Source organism: Mirounga leonina, unplaced genomic scaffold, assembly GCF_011800145.1.
Source record: "Mirounga leonina isolate KUSES-001 unplaced genomic scaffold, KU_Mleo_1.0 Mir_101609, whole genome shotgun sequence".
NCBI lineage: Eukaryota > Metazoa > Chordata > Mammalia > Carnivora > Phocidae > Mirounga > Mirounga leonina.
The window spans coordinates 6657993-6681602 of record NW_023270164.1 but is presented as its reverse complement, the minus strand read 5'-3'; the positions used below and the strand labels follow the sequence as shown (position 1 = coordinate 6681602).

Sequence of the window (23610 nt, the reverse complement as noted above, 5' to 3'; positions counted from 1 at the left end):
GTCAGAAAGGCTCTTCGCGTAGTTTCAGAATGGAAAGAAGGCACCACGGCTGCCGTGTAGGAAACAGTGCCTGGCAGGAACGGGACACACGAGTGTTGAAAGAAAGACATGTTAAGGATTCTGTTCTTTGTCTCAAAGACAGTGGGAGGCTCTTGAAGAGTTTCAAGCAGGGAGAGAAGATCAGATTTGCATTTTAGAAAGATACCCTCCAGAGAATGGATTAGAGGAGGACGAGCGAGGTTGTAGGGAGACCAGTGAGGAGATTATTGCCTCAGGACCGGGGAGAGTGGATGGGACTGGGAGCTAGAGGTGCGGAAACCAAATGGAAAGAAGTGAACAGACTTAACAAAAAAGTAAAATCAATAGACCTGGATAATAGATTGACGGTGGGGACTGAGGGAGAAACAGTTACCAAGGATGTCCCTTAAGCTTTAGATTTTCACAACCAGATGGACAGTGATGCTACCCATTGAGAGAAAGACTATTGGAAAAGTTTCATATTTGGGGGAGGAATCCTATCTTTAGGGGGAAGGGGGGAAAAAGCATTCAAACTTAACGCATTCGTATCTTTCCCTCGGAGCATAGAAAAGGGATATTGGGATATAGAAAAACAAATTCCCTACTTAAAAAAGTTGCCCAGTTGCTTTCCAGATTAAAGGCAGAGCTACAGAGCAGTGATTCTCTGACTGCCATTTCCAGAGAGCCCTCAAGCCTAGATGTTTCCGGTTGTAATTCTCACTTACTGATCTCTGCCCAGCACTTGCAGCAGGCAGGGGGCATGTGAATCACTTCACCCCTTTTTGGTGCCATCCAAACAACCCTCTGGCTTAAGAGCACAGGCAGTAGCAGCCTTTGGCTGCCTTGGGCAGATGACTTCAAGTCTGCTCCTACTTTGCTTAGCAATTATTGCCAGAAGCATACTTGACTAAATGACCCCCAAGATCCCACCTGGCTCTGAAGGTCTAGTATCCATTTATTCATATTATCTATTCATTCACTCATTTAGCAAATGATTGTTAAGTGCCTACTGTGCGCCAGTCACTGTGTTGGATGCCAGTGATGTAGCAGCAGGTAAGACACGGCCCCTTCCCAGAGCTCACTTTCCCCAGGGCTGCCAGCATCAAATCAGTAAGTAGGCAGTTCAGCACAGTTTGCTAAACACGAACAGTTATGATAGAGCTATAGAGGAGAGAAGGCTGTGTCCAAGAGGCAAGAAGAAGTGATGACGTTCAGCCAAGCAAAATAGACAGGAAAGCTGGAAGGACCACAAGAAGGAGGCCCAGAAGTGTCCTGTGATCACCATATTCTAAAGCAGCCCAATGACATTTGTGTGATCTTTTCTATGGAGGCTCACTACCTAAACACCATAGACTGAGTAAAAATGTATCCCTCAGTTACTTTTCTCAGAAAGCATAAAATGGCCCTGAGTCTCCCCTGAAAGTCTCCTTAAAAAAAGCCCTTCTCTGTTCTTTCATCCTACTGAAAGTGTGCGTTCTCCCTTTGACGGTTGCCATAAAAATGGGAATTATTTGATGTAAAATAGATATTTTCAACAATGGAATACAGTTCTCCATTACATTTAATACAGCTTCATTTGCTTGGTTAGTTGTCTTATTAAAAGCATTATATTACTGTGCAGGATATGCCTATATTATCTCTTTTGTTTTTTGGGCCTTCTGTAACGTGTCCAACTATGTTAGATCCACCCTACAAGGGTGATACGCTCCCATTTACACCCTTGTTTTCCCATTTACAAATTCACCTTGAAATTACTCTCAGTTGATTGAGACTCCCTTAGTCGCAAGTGATGAAGACCGGACTTGAACTAGCTTGGACAATAGGGGAAAGGCTTATATAAACAAGGAAAGGCCAGGAGTCTACCCCAAGCTGGGGGTAGGTTCATGAGTAGGCACCCATCCCAAGCTGGACCAGTCCCTTCCCTGGAATTTGGGAACTTGGGAACAGAAAGAACATGAGTCAGTTCCTCTCTGCAAAGAAATGTTTGGGGCAGACAAAATAATAAATGTTATTAACTCTAGTCGGTTTGAGGTGAACTTCCCCCTAGTCATAAGAGACCCTGTCTGTCTCATCACTGTTGTCTATTCACTAGTGAATAGTCTCATTCATTATGTGCCTAGCAGAGTACCTGCCCACATAACAGGATCGCAGTAACATTGGTTGAATGAATACATTAATTTATTAATTTCAAGGATTGAACCCCCATCATACTGTCATTTCCCTTATGAAATTAGATTTAAGTTACACATTAATTTATAGCATTTCTCCAGGAACACCTCTCTTGGTAACCTACATGCTGATTGAATATACAAGTTGGAAATGAAACTTGAACATTACAGTTGAACGTTGGGACTAGAAATATTTTGATATACCAGTTTTTCACATTGCTTGCCTACCACTTCTAAGAACTGCAAAATAGGAACCAAGCAAAGTTACATTTTGTGGAATTGTGCAGATTCAGTGTCTAAATTATAAAGGTTCAAATATTTTCATGAAGCTTTCCAACAGAGTATTATTCTCCAATGAAGAAGATAAGGCAGTCCCCCTACCCTTATCTCAAATTCAAGACCGGTTTTCACCAAGGGAACTTGTTAAAAATATAGATTTCTGGGCTCCATTCCAGACCTCCTGAATCTAAATCCAAAGAGTGAGTTTAAAAGACAGTATTATTTAAAAGGTCCCCATGTGATTTGTAGGATCAGCCATGTCTAGTACAAAAAATATGCTTATGAAATTTTATCTTATAATAGAGAATAATGGGAAAACAAAAAGTAATCTCTGTAGACCACTAGTCTGGCATTAAATATGTGGAGCTTCTAGTTCTGGCCAAGATGGAGTAACAAGGACCAGATTTACCCTCCCACCTGAAATAAGCAAAAAAACGTAAAAGCAAACAAAATTACATGAAAGAACAATTTTCAAGACATTGGACATCAGTCAACAAAGGAAAATGATCCCTAAGAGACAGGAAGCACACAGGGTGAGCCCTATGATTGCTTGACCTTAGTGACTTGAGAGAGTTTCCAGGCCACAGCACAGGAGGGGGAAAACTGAGGCAGAGCAGGCAGACACCCTGAATTGAGGAGACAGAGCTGAGAATCCGAGGAGACCTAGGCACCTCAAGTGCATAGAACAGAGGACTGAAGAAGAGAGAGCTGCGCAGAGAGAGAACCCCAGAGATCTGTAGAGGGTCCCCCTGAAGTATTCATCTGAGTTTTGATCAGTGCATTTATGAGAGGAAACTACCCAGAGCCAAGGAAAGACCATCCAAAAGGATTAGAGGGAACAATACCGAATACTCACTGCCCATTAGCCACCAGCTGGACTGGAAAACAAATTCATGGGGCACTGCATAGAGTGCGCAGGAAGATCTTGTCTCAGTAATGAAGAATAATTAGCCCTAGGCTCAGAATTGCTCAAGACCTGCCTAACAAATCATGAAAGCAAGACCCAAAGGATCAAACTAATTGACCCAAGTAAGTGAACTATATCCCAGAACAAAGCCTAAGAATATTTATAGGAATAAAAAACATCTAGCATGCAGCAAGATAAAATTCACAGTGTCTGGCCTTGACTCAAAGATTGCTAGGCATGTAAAGAAGGGGGAAAATGTGACTGAAAATGTGAATAATCAATCAAAACTGACAGACTGACAAAGATACTAGAATTAGAATGGGATTAATGGCAGATCAGACATTTGAGAAGAAAAGATTAGTGAACTCAAAGATGTGGCAATAGAAACGACCCAAAATGAAATACAGAAAAAGAACTTTTAAAAATGAAAAAAGCAGGGGTGCCTAGGTGGCTCAGTTGGTTAAGCATCTGACTCTTGATTTTAGCTCAGATCATGATCTCAGGGTCATGAGATCGAGCCCCACATCAGGCTCCATGCTGGTTGTGGAGCCTGCTTAAGATTCTCTCTCCCCCTTTTCCCCCCCCCCCCCCCGCCCTGCCACTTGCATTCGTGTGCTCTCTTTCTTTCTCTCTAAAAAAAGGAAAAAAGCATTGCTGAGCTCTGGGACAACTTCAGGCAGCCTAACATATGGTTAATTGGATTCTATGAAGGAGAAGAGAGAGAAAGGATATTTGAAGAAATAATGGATGAAAACATTCCAGACTTAATGAAAGCTATAAATCTTCAGGTGTAAGACCACAATGAATCCCAAACCCAAGAAACATGAAGAAAAAAACACCAGGGTACATCTTAATCAAATGGCTTAGAAACCATGATAAATAGAAGATCTTAAAAACAGATAAAAATGTTACATACAGAGGAACAAAGATAAGAGTGGCATCAGACTTCTTATCAGAAACAATACAGTTAAGAAGAACAGTGTCTTTAAAGTACTGAAAGAAAAAACAAAACCTTGAGAGGTTTTGTCTTAGAATTCAAAACCAAGCAAAGGTATGTTTCAAAAACTAAAGGCAAAATAAAAACATTTTCAGACATACCAAAACTGAAAGAATTCAGTAGCCCTACAGTATAAGAAATGTTAAAGGACATCCTGATCATTAAAATATCTTTAAAAGATAATTGGCAGTTTAAACAAAAATAACAGCAGTGTGTTTGAGGGCTTATTACATATAAAAGTAAAATGTATAACTGTAGCAAAAAGGTCAGGAGAAAGGAAGTAGAACTATACTGTTAAAAGGTTCTTTTTTTTTAAAGATCTTAGCTATTTATTTGACAGAGACACAGCGAGAGAGGAAACACAAGCAAGGGGAGTGGGAGAGGGAGAAGCAGGCTTCCCGCGGAGCAGGGAGCCTGATGCGGGACTCGATCCCAGGAACCTAGGATCATGACCTGAGCTGAAGGCAGATGCTTAACGACTGAGACACCCAGGCGCCCCTGTTAAAAGATTCTTATACTATATGTGATATTGTATGATATCACTTGAAGGTAGACTGTGATAAGTTAAAGATGTATCCTATCAGCCCTGAAGCAACCACTGAAGCAACAAAACCAAATTATAGCCCATCAGACAACACAGGAGAGAAAATAGAATAAAAATAAGCTAATCCAAAAGAAGGCAGAAAAAGAGGGAAAAAGGGAACATGGAACAGATGGAACAAAAACAAATAGCAACAAGAGGGGCGCCTGGGAGGCTCAGTTGTTAAGCGTCTGCCTTTGGCCCAGGTCATGATCCCAGGATCCTGAGATCAAGCCCCGCGTTGGGCTCCCTGCTCTGCGGGAAGCCTGCTTCTCCCTCTCCCACGCCCCCTGCTTGTGTTCCCTCTCTCACTGTGTCTCTCTCTGTCAAATAAATAAATAAAATCTTTAAGAAAAATAAATAGCAACAAGATATATTTATACCTGACTATGTTAATAATCCTGTGAAATGCAAATAGTCGAAATTCCCCAAATTAAGAAGCAGAGATTGTCAGATGGGGGAGGGGGGCAAACCCAACTATATATTGCCTACAAGAATTGCTTTGTACATAGACAAATAGCTTCAAAGTAAAAGGATGGAAGAAGACATATTATGATGGCATTAAACAAAAGAAAGCTGGAGTGGCTATATTAATATCAAGGTATAATTCTCAGACCACATTATGATTAAATTGGAGATGAATAACAGACCTTGGGAAAATTGCCCAAGCATTTGAAAACTAAATAACACAATTCTAAATAACCCATGGATCAAAGAAGAAATCAAAAGGGAAATTAAAAAGTATTTTGAAGTGAATGAAAATGAAACAACAACATACCAGAATTTCTGGGATGCTGTGAAAGCAGTACTTAGGGAGAAATGCATAGCACTAAACACCTATATTAGAAAAGAAATATCTTAAATGACCTCAGCTTCTACCTTAAGAAACTAGAACAAAAAAGAGCACATTAGACACAAAGTGAGTGAAAGAAAAAATAAAGACCAAAATGGAAATTAATGAAATAGAAAACAGAATAGAGAGAAAAATCAATAAAACAAGCTTTTTCTTTGAGAAGGTCAGATTGATCAGGAAAAAAAGACGACATTAATGACCAGTATCCTGCATAAAAGAGTAACACTACTACAGAATCTACAGACATAAAAAGTATAAGGAAATCTTATAAACAATTTTATGCCAAGAAATTCAGCAACTTAGATGAAATGGACAAATTCCCTGGAAGACAGAAGCACACCAAAGCTCACTTAAGGAATACACTGGATTGCCCTAAACTATTTAAAAATTGAATTTGGAGGAGGAGTAGGAGACCCAAATTTCATCTTGTCCCAGGAATTCAGCCAGATAGTTATCAAACCATTCTGAACACCTACAAACTCAACAGGAGATCGAAAAAAAGAATAGCACCAACTCTCTGAATAGAAAAGCGACCACTTTCTAGAAGGTAGGACATGCAGAGAAGTGAATCCGAGGTGATATTCGGGAGGATAGACGGCGGGGGAGGGGGCCTCCGTCAGCCACTACCGGCAAGTGATAGAACCGCGGAGCACAAAATCGGAACTTTTAGAAGTCTGCTCCGCTGAGGGACGTCGCTCCAGTGGCTAAGCGGGGGTTGGAACCCTCGCTGGGACAGTGTGGTCTCAGGACCCTCGGGGTCACAGAAGGAACGGGGGTGCCCGAGTGCGGCAGAGCTTCCAGGTACCAGAGCGGGGAAGCCAGCTGCAGAGACGGAGTGAGGAGTGGGCTCTCAGCTCAGGGTTGCCATAAACCATGATCCGTGGCACAGTCAGGCCACTGCTCCTCCAGCAGGGACCCAACAAGTGGCAGATCCGGGGAGACTCCCCTTCCTCCCCTGGGAGGAGCAGCACAGGAGCGCACCGCAGGGATCTGCTGGGTTTAGAGACTCCACATGGGGTCGGGTGCCAGAGATAGAAACGCTCAGTCACAGGCCGGGTGAGCACAGAGTGTGGCCAGAGACCAGGGAGACGGGAGTGACTGACTGCTTTTCTCTGGGCCTCACTGAGGAGTGGGGCCCCGAGTTCTTGGCTCCTCTGGGGCGGAGATTGGGAGGCCACCATTTTCACTCTCATCCTCCAAAGCTGTACAGAAAGCTTGCAGGGAACAAAAGCTCCCAAGAGCAAACCCGAGCAGATTACTTAGCCCGGACCCAGCAAGGGCGGGGCAATTCCACCTGGGGCACCTGGTGGCAAAGACATTTGAGAATCAACGCAACAGGCCCCTCCCCCATAAGATCAGCAAGAACAGCCAGCCACGACCAAGTTTACCAGTCAATGAGAACAGCAGAACTCCAGCACCACGGAAATATAGCACATAGAGTTCATGGCTTTTTTCCCCCTGATGCTTTAGTCTTTCAAAGATAATTTTTTTAATTTTCTTTTCTTTTTCTATTTTTTTTTAATTTTTCTTTTTCCCTTTCTCAACCAACATCTCATCAATCCTTTTTTTAAAAATCTTTTTTATTTTTCATTTTTAGAGTCATATTCTATCCCTTCATAGTAGTTAACCTTATTTTTGGTATATATATAAGTTGTTCTCTCTTTAAAATTTTTGGGATACAGTTTCTTCTAACAGACGAAAATATACCCTAAATTTCTAGTGTATGGCGGCTTTGTTCTAGTCTCCTGCCTGATCATATTCTCTCCCCCTTTTTTTTTTTAATTTTTCTTTCTTTTTTCAACCAACTTTTTATCTTATCAATTCCTTTTATAAAATCTTTTATAATTTTCATCTTTACAGTCATATTCCATCCCTTCATTGTATTTACCCTTATCTTTGTACAATTATAAGTTTTTCTTTCTTTAAAATTTTGGGAGGCAGTTTCTTCTAACAGACCAAAATACGCCCAAAATGTAGTGTGTGGCTCTGATCTATTCACCAGCCTGATCATATTCTTTTTCTTTTCTTTCTTTCCCTTTCTTTTCCCCCCGGTTTCAGGTCCCTTCTGATTTGTTTAGTGTATATTTTTCTGGGGTCATTGTTACCCTTTTAGCATTTTGTATTCTCATTCATCTGTTCTCCTCTGGGCAAAATGACAGCACAGAAAAACTCACCTCAAAAAAAAACAAGAGGCAGTACCAACTGTCAGGGACCTAATCAATATGGACATTAGTAAGATGTCAGAACTAGAGTTCAGAATGACGATTATAAAGATACTAGCTGGGCTTGAAAAAAGCATGGAGGATATTAGAGAAACCCTTTCTGGAGAAATAAAAGAACTAAAATCTAACCAAGTCGAAATCAAAAAGGCTATTAATGAGGTGCAATCAAAAATGGAGGCTCTAACTGCTAGGATAAATGAGGCAGAAGAGAGAATTAGTGATATAGAAGATGAACTGTTGGAGAATAAAGAAGCTGAGAAAAAGAGAAATACTGGATAATGAGGGCAGAATTCGAGAGATAAGTGATACCATAAGATAAAACAATATTAGAATAATTGGAATCCCAGAAGAAGAAGAAAGAGAGAGAGGGGCAGAAGGTATATTGGAGCAAATTATAGCAGAGAACTTCCCTAGTTTGGGGACGGAAAGAGGCATCAAAATCCAGGAGGCACAGAGAACCCCCCCTCAAAATCAATAAAAATAGATCAACACCCCAACATCTAATAGCAAAACTTACAAGTCTCAGAGATAAAGAGAAAATCCTGAAAGCAGCTTGGGACAAAAGGTCTGTAACCTACAATGGTAGAAACATTAGACTGGCAGCAGACCTCTCCACAGAGACCTGGCAGGCCTGAAAGGACTGGCATGATATATTCAGAGAACTAAACGAGAAAAATACAAGCCAAGAATACTATATCCAGCTAGGCTGTCATTGAAAATAGGAGAGATAAAAAGCTTCCAGGACAAACAAAAACTAAAAGAATTTGCAAACACCAAGCCAGCCCTACAAGAAATATTGAAAGGGGTCTTCTAAGCAAAGAGAGAGCCTAAAAGTAACATAGACCAGAAAGGAATAGAGACAATATACAGTAATAGCCACCTTACAAGCAATACAATGGCACTAAATTCATATCTTTCAATAGTTACCCTGAATGTAAATGGGCTAAATGCCCCAATCAAAAGACATTAGGTATCAGATTGGATAAAGAAACAAGACCCATCAATATGCTGCCTGCAGGAGACTCATTTTAGATCCAAAGACACCTCCAGATTGAAAGTGAGGGGCTAGAAAACCATTTACCATGCTAATAGACATCAAAAGAAAGCTGGGGTGGCAATCCTTATATCAGACAAATTAGATTTTAAACCAAAAACTGTAATAAGAGATGAGGAAGGACACTATATCCTACTTAAAGGGTCTATCCAACAAGAAGATCTAGCAGTTGTAAATATCTATGCCCCTAACATGGGAGCAGCCAATTATATAAGCCAATTAATAACAAAATCAAAGAAACACATCGACAACAATACAATAATAGTAGGGGACTTTAACATCCCCCTCACTGCAATGGGCAGATCATCTAAGCAAAAGATCAACAAGGCAATAAGGGCTTTGAGTGACACACTGGATGCGATGGACTTCACAGATATACTCAGAACATTCCATCCTAAAGCAACAGAATACACATTCTTCTCTACTGCACATGGAACATTCTCCAGAATAGATCACATCCTAGGTCACAAATCAGGTCTCAACAGGTACCAAAAGATTGGGATCATTCCCTGCATATTTTTAGACCACAGTGCTTTGAAACTGGAACTCAGTCACAAGAGGAAAGTTGGAAAGAACTCAAATATGTGGAGGCTAAAGAGCATCCTACTAAAGAATGAATGGGTCAACCAGAAAATTAAAGAAGAATTAAAAAATTCATGGAAACAAATGAAAATGAAAACACAACTGTTCAAAATCTTTGGGATGCAGTAAAGGCTGTCCTAAGAGGAAAGTATATAGCACTACAAGCCTTTCTCAAGAAACAAGAAAGGTCTCAAATACACAACCTAACCCTACACCTAAAGGAGCAATAAAAGAGCAAATAAAGCCTAAACCCAGCAGGAGAAGAGAAATAATAAAGATCAGAGCAGAAATCAATGAAATAGAAACCAAAAGAACAGTAGAACAGATCAACGAAACTAGGAGCTGGTTCTTTGAAAGAAATAATAAGATTGATAAACCCCTGGCCAGACTTATCAAAAAGAAAAGAGAAACGACCCAAATAAATAAAATCATGAATGAAAGAGGAGAGATCACAACCAACATCAAAGAAATATAAACACTTATAAGAACATATTATGAGTAACTATATGCCAACAAATGAGACAATTTGGAAGAAATGGATGCATTCCTAGAGATGTATAAACTACCAAAACTGAACCAGGAAGAAATAGGAAACCTGAACAGACCCATAACCAGCAAGGAAACTGAAGCAGTAATCAAAAATCTCCCAACAAACAAGAGCCCAGGGCCAGATGGCTTCCCAGGGGAATTCTACCAAATATTTAAAGCATTAATACCTATTCTTCTGAAACTGTTCCAAAAAATAGAAATGGAAGGAAAACTTCCAAACTCATTTTATGAGGCCAGCATTACCTTGATCCCAAAACCAGACAAAGACCCCATCAAAAAGGAGAACTACAGACCAATATCCCTGATGAACATGGATGCAAAAATTCTCACCAAAATACTAGCCAGTAGGATCCAACAACACATTAAAAGGATTATTCACCACAACCAAGTGGGATTTATTCCTGGGCTGCAAGATTGGTTCAACATCCGCAAATCAATCAATGGGATACACGACATTAATAAAAGAAAGGACAAGAACCATATGATCCTCTCAATAAATGCAGAAAAAGCATTTGACAAAGTACAGCATTCTTTCTTGATCAAAACTCTTCACAGTGTAGGGAGAGGGTACGTACCTCAATATCATAAAAGCCATCTATGAAAAACCTACAGCAAATATCATTCTCAATGGGGAAAAACTGAGAGCTTTCCCCCTAAGGTCAGGAACGTGGCAGGGATGTCCACTAGCACCACTGCTATTCAACATAGTATTAGAAGTCCTAGCCACAGCAATCAGACAACAAAAAGAAATCAAAGGCATCTAAATCGGCAAAGAAGAAGTCAAATTCTCACTTTTTGCAGATGATATGATACTTCATGTGGAAAACCCAAAAGACTCCACCCCAAAACTGCTAGAACTCATACAGGAATTCAGTAGAGTGGCAGGATATAAAATCAATCCACAGAAATCAATGGCATTTCTATACACCAACAACAAGACAGAAGAAAGAGAAATTAAGGAGTCGATCCCATTTACAATTGCACCCAAAACCATGAGATACCTAGGAATAAATCTAACCAAAGAGGCAAAGGATCTGTACTCAGAAAACTATACGACACTCATGAAAGAAATTGAGGAAGACACAAAGAAATGGAAAAACGTTCCATGCTCATGGATTGGAAGAACAAATACTGTGAAAATGTCTATGCTACCCAAAGCAATCTACACATTCAGTGCAATCCCTATCAAAATACCATCAACTTTTTTTCCACAGAAATGGAACAAATAATCCTAAAATTTGTATGGAACCAGAAAAGACCCTAAATAGCCAGAGGAATGTTGAAAAAGAAAAGCAAAGCGGGTGGCATCACAATTCCAGACTTCAAAGCTGTAATCATCAACACAGTATGGTACTGGCACAAAAACAGACACATAGATCAGTGGAATAGAAGAGAGAGCTCAGAAATGGACCCTCAACTCTTTGGTCAACTAATCTTCGACAAAGCAGGAAAAAGTGTCCAATGGAAAAAAGACAGTCTCTTCAACAAATGGTGTTGGGAAAATCGGACAGCCACATGCAGAAGAATGAAAGTGGACCATTTCCTTACACCACACACAAAAATAGACTCAAAATGGATGAAAGACCTAAATGTGAGACAGGAGTCCATCAAAATCCTAGAGGAGAACAAAGGCAGCAACCTCTTCGACCTCAGCCGCAGCAACTTCTCCCTAGACACATCGCCAAAGGTAAGGGAAGCAAGGGCAAAAATGAACTATTGGGATTTCGTTAAGATAAAAAGCTTTTGCACAGCAAAGGAAACAGTCAACAAAACCAAAAGACAACCAACAGATTGGGAGAAGATATTTGCAAATGACATATCAGATAAAGGGCTAGTATCCAAAATCTATAAAGAACTTATCAAACTCGGGATGCCTGGGTGGCTCAGTCAGTTAAGCGTCTGCCTTCAGCTCAGGTCATGATCCCAGGGTCCTGGGATCGAGTCCCACATCGGGCTCCTTGCTCAGCAGGGAGCCTGCTTCTCCCTCTGCCACTCCCCCTGCTTGCACGCACTCTCTCTCTGACAAATAAATAAAATCTTTAAAAAAAAAAAAGAACTTATCAAACTCAACACCCAAAGAACAAATAATCCAATCAAGAAATGAGCAGAAGACATGAACAGACATTTCTGCAAAGAAGACATCCACATGGCCAACAGACACATGAAAAAGTGCTCGACATCACTCGGCATCAGGGAAATCGGAGGGGAAGATGAACCATGAGAGACTATGGACTCTGAAAAACAAACTGAGGGTTTTAGAGGGAGGGGGGTGGAGAAATGGGTTAGCCCGGTGATGGGTATTAAGGAGGACATGGTTTGCATGGAGCACTGGGTGTTATATGCAAACAATGAATCATGGAACACTACATCAAAAACTAATGATGTATGGTGACTAACACAACATAATAAAATAAAATTTTAAAAAAGAATTGAATTTGTAGTTAAAAACCATTCCTCAAAGAAAACTCCCAAGATGGCATAACTGGTTAAATCTACCAAACATATAATAAAGAAATAATACCAATTCTACACAAACTTTCCCCAAAACATTGAAAAGGAAGGAATTCTTCTCAACATTTATTATCATCATCACTATTATTATTATCATCATTATTACTAGGGGCTAGCATTTTTACCCTGATGCCAAAACCAGATAAAGACAGGAAAAGAAAAGAAAACTACAGACTGGTATCCCTCGTGAATATAGTTGCAAAAACTCAAACAAACCCGTATCTTAACAAAAGAAGAATACATCATGACCAAGTGGAGACTAACGCAGGAATACAGCTAACTTCTAATAGCCAAAAGCTAGGGAAAAAATTCAATCCATGAATGGATAAACAAAGTGATATATCCATACAGTGGAATACTCAGCAAGGACAAAGAATTAACCATTGATACATACAACAATGTGATTAAACCTAACACTGTGAATTTTAAAAAAGCAACAAAAAAGAGTACATACCCAATGAGGGGCCACAGGGTAGGGGAAGGGGTACAGGGATGGGAGTTGATTACCAGCGGGCACAAGGAAATTTTTAGGGGTGATGGATATTTCATGCTCCTCATTATGGTAATGGTTTCATACATGTATACGTATGTCAGACTCACCAAATCGTACACATTAAGGGGCACTAAGGTGTTGGTCGAACTCCCAACTCTTAATTTCAGCTCAGGTCATGATCTCTGGGGTCGTGGGCTCAAGCCCTGCATTGGGCTCTGCACTCAGTGTGGAGTCGCTTGGGATTCTCTCTCCCTTTCCTCTGCCGCTCCTGCTCGTGTTCTCTCTCTCTAAAAATAAATAAATCTTTTTAAAAAAAAAAAAGCACAATATTAGAATGTATGTATTACTATTATTATAGCAATCAAAATACCAAAAATAACATTTTTGTCATGGCATGGTGGAGTAACAGATGGTTTTCCTCCTTCATTTTCCGTATTTTCTTGAACGTTTTCCTAACTTTTATAAATAAAATTATCTACAGTGAAATCACAAACATAAAAGGGAATAGTAATTCTGTTTTACTTAACTTTTTACAGGGAATCACTTTAAAAATGAATGAGCTAAATCATTGTATTGTTGCAAGAATAATGCACGGGGGCATGATTCACAGGCAAGGTAAGTTTCATATGTGATTCTTTCCCTCCGTAACTGTTTGTTCCTGTAGCCTAGTGAAAGTATTTTTTATGATCCATGTAAACAGTCTTTAATCTGTGGTCCACATAAATGATCTATTTAAATTATCTGTCTTTGGTTTTAATCGCTGTTGGTCTCCATTTGTTCATATTCATCTGTACATGCTCCAGCCTGTGGATAAGGGAGGGGAGGGTATATTACAGTTCTGTTACTGGAACATCTCTGAATTACTGTTTGGATCCTGACTTATGAAAGACCATGGGGGATAAAGCAAAGTATCATACTTGGCCCCCGGATATATGGGAGGCATCTATTCTGGGACATACAGACATACATATGTACATTCATTTATGGATAGAGATATATAATGACAGTTCATGAATTTCTCATTCACTCAGGAATGAGATATACTCTTTCTAAATTAGGAAATTAGAGTTTGATAAATAATATAAAAATTAAACAGTAAAATAAGAGCTATCTAATCTGGATTAAGTTTTTAATACCTACTACAGTAATTGCAGTCATTCTGAGAAGGGACTTCACTAAGGCCTGAAGTAAACAAAGAATGAGTTTTTGAGAAAGGGGAACTTTCATTAACTCTCAGGTGGGCAAGATTTGCACATGCAGGCGTAGCCTCCTCTTTGAAAGGGCTGAGTTATAGGTGCTAGTGTTTACAGGCTGATCCAAGAAATGATTCTCCTGTCCAAAAATTAGGCTTCCTTTCTTTGAGATCAGGGTTTTTTGGGGGAGTTTTTTTGTTCTTTTTTTTTTTTTTTTTTTCCCTTAGCACCCTCTTTACTTTTTCCTTAACCCCAGAGAGCAAGAAGTAACACCAGAAGCATTTTCATGCCTTCCTGACCCCTGTGTACACAGATGATGTCCAGCATCACTCCTGCCTTCAGGGGAATCTTTATAGGCTGCAGGAGTAGACAGCGCTCACATGGGAGAATTGGTTTTAGACTCCAGGATGAATTTTCTCTTTCTTATTTTAATAATTTGCTATAAATTCAGTAAAGTCACAACATCGTTTCTGTCATCTCTTTTTCTTATATTAATGTGTGACTAGGACCTGCCATCTCTGATAGAAGTGGTGTAGTGGACCTCCTCCTCCTAGTCTTGTTTTTGAAAGGTAGCTTTCCCATGATTCCCCACGAAGAATGCCATTTACTGTAGAATTTTAGTGAGATGCCTTTTATTAGGGTTGAGGAAGTTCTCTTATATTCTTAGTTGCTGAGCCTTTTAATTATGATTGAGTTTTGAATCTTACCAAATGCTCTTCATCTGCTGAGATCATTTGGGGGTTTTTTCCTTTTATCTATTAACGTAGTGAATGACTTTTGAAGATTTCCTAATGATAAACCCCTTCTGCGTGTCTCAGATAAACCCAGCTTACTCACTGTGGGGTGTTTTTTTTTTGTTTTTTGGTTTTTTTTTTGGTATGTACTGCCGGATTCTGTGTGCTAATGTTTTGTTTATAGAGTTTTTGTATTTGTAATTATGGGTGAGACTGGCCAGTAGTTAATTTTCCTTTCTTGTCTTTCTCTACTGGATTTTAGTTTCGAAGTTACATTGCCTCATAAAATGACGTGGAGAGCCTTCTCCCTTCATGAGTTCTCTGAAGGACTTTGTAGAATACTGGTATGATTCATACCTTCAAAGTTTGGTAGACCTTGCCTATAACACTGTCAAGGCCTGGTGTTTTGGTTTTGATTTTGGTTTTTTTTAGAAAAGACTTTTTTTTTTTTTTTAAAGGAAGCTCTACACCCACTGTGGGGCTTGAACGCATGACCCTGAGATCAAAAGTTGTATGTTCAACCAGCTGAGCCAGCCAGGCACCCCAGGAAAGACTCGTTTGGTTTTTTTTTTTAACTGCTTCAATTTCTTTAACATTCATAAGGTTATTCAGGCTTTCTATATCTTGAGTAAACTTGGTAAATTACATTTTCCTTAAAAAACTTAAGTTTTAAAAAATTATTGTAGTAAGCTTCTGCATAGTGTTCTCTTACCTTTTTATTCCCTGCCATCTCTATAATTATGTCCCCTTGTTCATTCTTAAAATTGTTTATTCATGCCTTGTCTTTTTTTCTTTTAATCAACTTTGCCAGGGGTTTGTTCAAAAACCCACTTTGGGTCATCTTAATTCTCTCCGTTGTATGTTTGTTTTCTATTTCATTGTTTTATGACCTGATTTCTATTTATCTCTTTCATTCTACTTCCTGTTGGTTTTATCTAACTTTCTTAATTAGACACTTAGTTCATTTATCCCAGTCTTTTTTTTTTCTAATATATGCATCTGAGTCTAAACTCTACCCTTAAGTACTCATTTATCTGTATCCCACCAGTTTTATTATAAAGCATCTTTATTGTAATTCAGTTCTAAGTACTCTTAAATTCCTATTATGGTATCTTTCATTGACCCACATTTATTTAGAAGTGTTTTTTACATACCACATCTAAGAAGATTTTGTATCTTTTTATAATTTACTTCTAACTTAATTGCACTGTGGTCAAAGAGTGTGGTCTGTATGGTACCATTTCTTTGAGGTTTGTTGAGACTTGCTTGATGGCATAGCGCTTGAATCAGTTTTTTAAATAATCCATGTGTACTTAAGAAGAATGTTTATTCTTTAACTGTTGCATGGAGAGTTCTCTATATGATGATTGGCTTGGGGTTAATTTTTTTGTTCACATCTTTTTTTTTTTTTAATTTTTTTATTGTTATGTTAATCCCCATACATTACATCATTAGTTTTAGATGAAGTGTTCCATGATTCATTGTTTGTGCATAACACCCAATGCTCCATGCAGAACATGCCCTCCTCAATACCCATCACCAGGCTAACCCATCCTCCCACCCCCCTCCCCTCTAGAACCCTCAGTTTGTTTTTCAGAGTCCATCGTCTCTCATGGTTCGTCTACCCCTCCGATTTCCCCCCCTTCATTCTTCCCCTCCTGCTATCTTCTTCTTTTTTTTTTCTTAACATATATTGCATTATTTGTTTCAGAGGTACAGATCTGAGATTCAACAGTCTTGCACAATTCACAGCGCTTACCAGAGCACATACCCTCCCCAGTGTCTATCACCCAGTCACCCCATTCCTCCCACCCCATCCCCCACTCCAGCAACCCTCAGTTTGTTTCCTGAAATTAAGAATTCCTCATATCAGTGTTCACATCTTCTATATCTTGACTAATTTTTTTGTCTGTCTCACCTATCAGTAATTGCTGAAATATCTCACTATCATAGTAGAGTTTTTCAGTTTCTATCTATAGATCTCTCCATTTTGGCTTTATATATTTGAAGCTGTCTAATTAGGTGCCTAGAAATACCTGGTCACATTTCTATCCTTACTGATACTTTCTATTTAAAACCTATTTATCTAATATTAACATACTTATCCCAACTTTATTTTAGTATCTGCCAGCATGTCTTGTTCCATCCTTTTATTTCCAACCATTCTGTGCTTGTATGCATCAGAATTTTTTAAGTTGAGTTTTTCATTTTTTAATGCACTGTGATGATCACTGTCTTTTAATGGACAAGGTTAGTCCATTAATATTTATTGTGATGATTTCTTTCATCTTTTTAATTTATATTTATTCCATTTTTTTACTGATTTTCTTGTTCATTTTTTGTTCCATTTTTTCCCCTGGTAGTCTAGAATTTCAGCACTCTATTTCTGTTTTTAGGTGGTTACCTTGAAATTTTATCCTGCGTATTTAACATCATGTATACTAAAGTGAAACAGTATCTTAACCCCACTCCCAAAGAATACAAAGACATTGGAACACTAAATCTGATCACACTCCTCACTTACATATCATTCTTGCCCAGTATTTGAGTTCTGTCCTGTTCTAAATTCACAAATTTGAAATTACTATTAAAATATGACCATTTTTGCTTGGATTTACATAAATGTTTATGATTTTATTTACTCATCATTCCTTCTATCTTATTTTATTTCTGGTATAGTTAACATACAAGTGTTTGGTATATTAGTTTCAGGTATAAACTCACTATACCTTCTTAAATCTCAGACAATCCTTTGGGGAGCATTTTCCTTCTTCCTAAAGTACATCCTTAGAAGTTCCTTTAGTGGGGCGCCTGGGTGGCTCAGTTGGTTAAGCGACTGCCTTCAGCTCAGGTCATGATCCTGGAGTCCCGGGATCGAGTCCCGCATCGGGCTCCCTGCTTGGCGGGGAGTCTGCTTCTCCCTCTGACCCTCTTCCCTCTCATGCTCTCTTTCTCATTCTCTCTGTCTCAAATAAATAAATAAAAAATCTTAAAAAAAAAAAAAAAAAAAGAAGTTCCTTTAGTGCTAGTCTCCTGCTGATAAACTCTCAGGTGGTATTTATCTGCAAGTATTTTATTTCAGCCTCAATCTTGAAGATTAGTTTTGCTGAGAGCACAATTTTAGGCTAATGGTTACCATTCTGTTGTATTTTGGCATCCATTGTTTGACATTGGGAAGTCTGATGTCACTACAATTGTTCTTGCTTTGTAGGTGATCTCTCCTTTCTCTCTGGTTGTTTTAAGAACTTTGTCTTTAAGGGGGGGGGAAGATCTTTGTCTTTAGATGTTCTATAGTTTTACTACCTTCCAGCATGGCTTTCTCTTTATTTATCCTGTTTAGGATACATTATTCTTCCTGGATCTGCATAATCATGTTTCCATCAGTTCAGTAAAGTTTACAACCATCATTTCTTCAAATATTGCCTCTTCTGCATTTTCCATATTCTCTCCTTCTGAACCCCACTAGACATGTGTTAGATTTTCCCTCTGTATCTCTTAATTTTTTTCCTATTTTCTTTATTTCTTGTTTCCTATTTTCCCTCATTTCTCTGGCCTGCATTCTAGGTAATTTATTTAGTTATATCTTCCAGTTCACTGAAACTCTCTTCAGCCATATCTGAATTCCTGTTCAACTCATCCATTCACTGGTTTACATTACCAGTTATATTTTTCTTTTCTAGAAGTACTAGTCACTTGTTCTTACTTTTATTTTCAAATCTATCTATTCACATCTGATAGTCTCTTGCTGCATGCTCATCATTTCAATTAGGTCCTTTATTTTTTTTTCTAATATTTAACATGTAGCTTTTTTATATTCTGTATCTGATCATTCTAGTATCTGTCTTCCTTGACGATTTAAATCTGTTTTTTCTGTTTCTGATGACTCACATAGTAGTTTGCCTTATTGTATGTTTGGTGACCTTTGATTGTGAGCTTATTGTTTGTCCTAATTAGTGGAAGTCCTATGGGCCTAAACTGGGTACACTTTCCTCCAGAGGGAGTTTGTTGCCTCTTCTACTAGTTACCATGGAATGCCACCAATCTGGATCTTGCCTCCCTCCAGATTCCTGGGGTCAACTTCTGTCCCTTGCTGTTGGCCCAAGGCTCAGAATCCAGCTAGCAGGCAATGCTACTGTGGCATCCACCCTTTCCACTGTTTCATTCCACCCTTAGTTTGCCACCACTCTGGAGCCAGCTCACGGGTTTTTGTGTGGAGTGGATAGTAGGGATGGAAGTAGGAAGTGCTCTTAGAATTCGTCCTCCTTTTGTGAGACCAGTAACACTTCAAGAGGTGTACCCTAGGTGAGATACAGTTGTGAGAACATCTTCCAGTGACTAACCAGCCACACTGGAAGCAAAAGTCCCCAGATTTTTATTTTATTATGTTAATTTTCAAACATGAGTAGAGAGAATAGTGCAGTGAGTTCAAGTAGAGAAAAGTGGAAAGACGAGTGCCACGATCACCCGCGTACCCATTACCCACTAGAGTCACTGTTAATTCATGGCCACACCAATGTCATCTGTATCTTCCCCTACTGTCCACCCCCCTGGATTATCTTGAAGCAAATCTCAGGGGTCTTATTTTCTTTATGTGCATTTTAGTATGTACCTCTAAAAGATGCTGTGAGCTTTTCGTAACGATGTCCAGCCAGTATGTCAGCATATGCACAATTTATAAATAAGTAAAATTTCACATAACTTCCTATTTAAGCATTGGTTCTTGGTCACTCTTCCCAATTGAAGTATTAGAGGACCCTGAAATGCCTACCAAATTATTATAAAAGGACTGTGTTTGGTCTAATGTAAGTTTAGTGTTACACAGGTATTATCACAATTCTCTGTATCACATTTGGTAGATAATCGTGATGAGAATGGTAGAAAATGATAACAGACGCTTCAGTGGTACTTTACTAAGTGCCATGAACACTTCTGATTCTTCTGTGTGTATTAAACTAACTTAATCCTCAAGGCAAACATATGAAATAGGTACTATTTTCATCTCCATTTTGTAAATGTTGAAAACTGAGACATGGAAAGTTTTGGTAACCTACCCACGATCTTAAAGTTGGTAAGGGATGTAGCTGAAATTTGCCCCCAGACAGTCTAGATCTAGAAACTGTCATTTTAAACCATGATACACAGTGCCTCTCTCAGAGAAATAAGCAGATTTCCGCAGCCATCTTTCGAAAGTGTGTCTTCCATAAGTAGATGTATCTGTTTTGGTGAGTTTACCACATGAGCCAAATCTGTACCTGTTTCTGAAACACTGGCCTTCAATAGTTAGCTTAATTTTTTTAATTACTTACATTGCTGCCTTTGGATTTTGTTATAAATGATACATATATCATTTTGTGTTTATAATTGTGTCATTTCTTTAGGCACACTTCACGTCGGTGATGAGATTCGAGAAATTAATGGCATCAGTGTGGCTAACCAAACAGTGGAACAGCTGCAGAAAATGCTTGTGAGTACATGCAGGTTTCTCTGTCTTTGTTCCAGGATTGACTTTCAGTTTGTTAGCTTGTTTTTTAATGCACGAATAAGCAGTATTCTTTTGTAATCAGAGTATTTCTGATCCCACCGTTGGTGTGGACTTGAATTTCTACAACATTCATAAGAAGTGACAACTGGGAAACTGTTTACATGCAACAGAGCTTGGAAACTCTTGCCCATCGAGCAGCATGGGCTTCGACGCTCTCCTTTCCTCCTTGATCTCCTGTTTCTTACTGAGCAAATGTGTGAAGATAACCTTTCCAGTTGTGCGTATATGTGAACTAGTCTCTCACCGACCTCCATCCTGCTGACATCAGCAACGTCAGGAGCCGTGTTCCTGTTTAGCTGAGTCATAGCCAGCTGCATTGGATCTCTCTGCAGCACAGAGGGAAGGAAAGACAGAGTAGACCCGGCTGTTTCTGACCATACACATCCAAAATCTGTGTTCACAATTGGCCTTGCATTAAAAAAGCAGGCTGGCGGCCCCTGGCCTGTGCTCACTGCCGTCCGGAGCAGAGGCAGATGTCTGGGACCTCTGGTCCTGGGCCGTCTTCCAACTACAACACAGCGGCCTCCCAAGCCATGGCTATCTCTTAGGTGTGAAATAAGCACACAGACTCATGACAGCAAAAACTTTGAGGCCAACGTTGTGAAAGAGAAAGCAAATTGAACGGAGTACACCATCACCATGCAGCAGACCAAATATCATTTTCATGTAATTACTTACTCTGTTGTCTGGCTCAATCCATGCTCGCTTTTGAAAGGCACTTAGAGGTTTCTGCATGTGTGTCTATAAAAAGGGAACCACCGGAGGTCTGTTCCACCGCTGCTGCACGAACCAGACAATCGGCCTTGACTTTGCAGGGTTTCTCCCGAGAACAGTGTCTATTCCTGTGAGCAGCCCCTACATTCTATGTCCATTTCGTTTTAGGCCCCTGCGTGCTCAGCTGGCTTGCATTAATTACCCCCCCACACACACACACACACACACGTTTCGAGCGGTTTCTCACGCGTCTTTGTGTGCAACATTTGTGTGTTAAGAGAGCTCTCCTTTCTTCTGCCTCCAGCGGGAAATGCGGGGGAGTATCACCTTCAAGATCGTGCCAAGTTACCGCACTCAGTCATCGTCCTGTGAGGTAATGGCTCTTGCACAACCCCCCCCACCCACCCCTGTCTCCTCTGGGTTCTTAACTAACTGTCTGCTGATGGCTGAATGTTTTGGCTTTCTGGGAAGTTGTTTCTGCCTGTGCTGTTGATCACTGCACACCAATTTTACAACAAAGATAACGGAACAGAGTAGGTTCCATTCACCTACTCAGCCCTGCTTCCATGGGGATCTCCTCAGCACTTTAACTACCTGCAGGCTGGGATCGCAGCAAAACCTAGAGGGGCTCCAAGTAATGACAGAAGGCCTAGTAAGAACAAATGGTGTCTCTGAGGAAAAAAAGAAAGATAATTGCAATAATATTTCCAGGAAGTACATTCACTTCCCTTATTAAGAAATCACACGTAGTTCTTCTTTCCAAGAATTTGAGAAGTGATCTATTTCTGTTAAGATTGGGGTGTTAAAAAAAAAAAAAAACTGTGAGAAGTCCCTGGACAGATGTTAAGTCCATGAGTTGATAACTGACTTTCTGAGAGGAGTAGAAGCTTTTGCAACCTTCTGTGAAATTGTTTCAATTTGGAACACTGTGTGATTCATAAGCAAGTAAGTTTCCTAGGGTAATACAACCCCAAAGTTTCTTTCTCACGGTAGGTGTATCCTATAGCAATTGTAGCTCTCCACCCTAATAGTATTAATATTCAGTTTCATGTCAGTTATTAAATGAGATTCCAAAATCTATTCTTTTTATATCTGGAAATACAGACTGGCATGAAGGGTCTGTCATCTTTCGGTCATTGCACATTCAGCTTGAGCATAATTATTTGAAGCTTGTTCTTTTTGTATGCATCCTCCAAGTCTGTGTACATCAGTGTGTACACTTCGTACAGTTAATTTTCGAGACTGACAAATAACTTATTGGAACTGATCTAGAAAATTGAATTTGTACTCAGGAGAAGTCGAGGGAGAAATTACGATGCCTCTTCCAGGCCCCAGGAATGCTGTAGATCTCATAAGCAAACTCAAGAGGCTTTATGTTTTGTTCTCTAAACCTATCGAAGATACGTCTAAGAATTTGTAGTTTGGTCAAGGATATTTTTTAGTGCAGCATGACAGTTGGGGTTTCTGTTCTATCAGGTTTTGAGCTCCTCTTGGTGGCTTTCTATGGAACTTCAATTAATAACTATATTTTAAAAGAAAATGCAGAGCTACTTCTGCTCCAGGAGTCACAGTTTTGAAATTTGTAACCTAGAACACAAACCTTCCGGGGAAGAGAGAACGTCATATACACACCTCTCATGTGAAGCATTCTAATATTCTAAAATCATACATGGTCTTCATACCATTTCTCAGCATTGAAGACATTTAGTGAATACAATTGATCTGTGTCTTTTTAGCTAACTAGGGGATATTGTTAGTTATTAATATACAAGTTTCTCTTGTGTTTTTTAAGTGGTGGAACTGGTTTTAGGGTGGGACCAGTATTATACATGTAAATTCTGCACTTGAGTCAGAAGAGCCCCCCCCCTTGCCTTCTTTATCTCTGAAGAGTAGAAAAAATGATACTCCCCTCCTAGCCCTACCCCCAACTTGTTTGACCCTCCGGTGCTCTGGCAGAATTCAAGCCTGTGGTTGGACTCTTCCCAGCTAGGGTAGTACTTCCCAAAGAAGGGCCCGCTGGCCACCCATATCAGCATCCCCCGGGCAAAAGACGGGAGACCCCTGCCCTCACGCTGGCCCTGCTGACTTGAGTCTCTGGGGGTGGCACCTAGAAACCAATCCGCTCATGAGCATTAGAGAATGCTCGTCTAAGGGAGCCCATTATTCAAAAAGCTAAAAAGCTCCAGAAGTTTTCTGTCTGTCTTCTAGAAAAAA

At 39.6% G+C, this 23610-nt stretch overlaps 1 protein-coding gene across 3 annotated transcripts in view; it reads left to right on the top strand.

The window, feature by feature from the left end:
- CASK (calcium/calmodulin dependent serine protein kinase) overlaps window positions 1-23610 on the top strand; it is a 346878-nt gene that overhangs the window by 285815 nt on the left and 37453 nt on the right. For all 3 annotated transcript variants that reach the window (XM_035003264.1, XM_035003263.1, XM_035003270.1), the window contains exons 15-17: window positions 13750-13828; window positions 20519-20604; window positions 21701-21769. In XM_035003264.1, the coding sequence (XP_034859155.1) occupies window positions 13750-13828; window positions 20519-20604; window positions 21701-21769 (234 nt within the window). The remainder of the gene's footprint in view (window positions 1-13749; window positions 13829-20518; window positions 20605-21700; window positions 21770-23610) is intronic.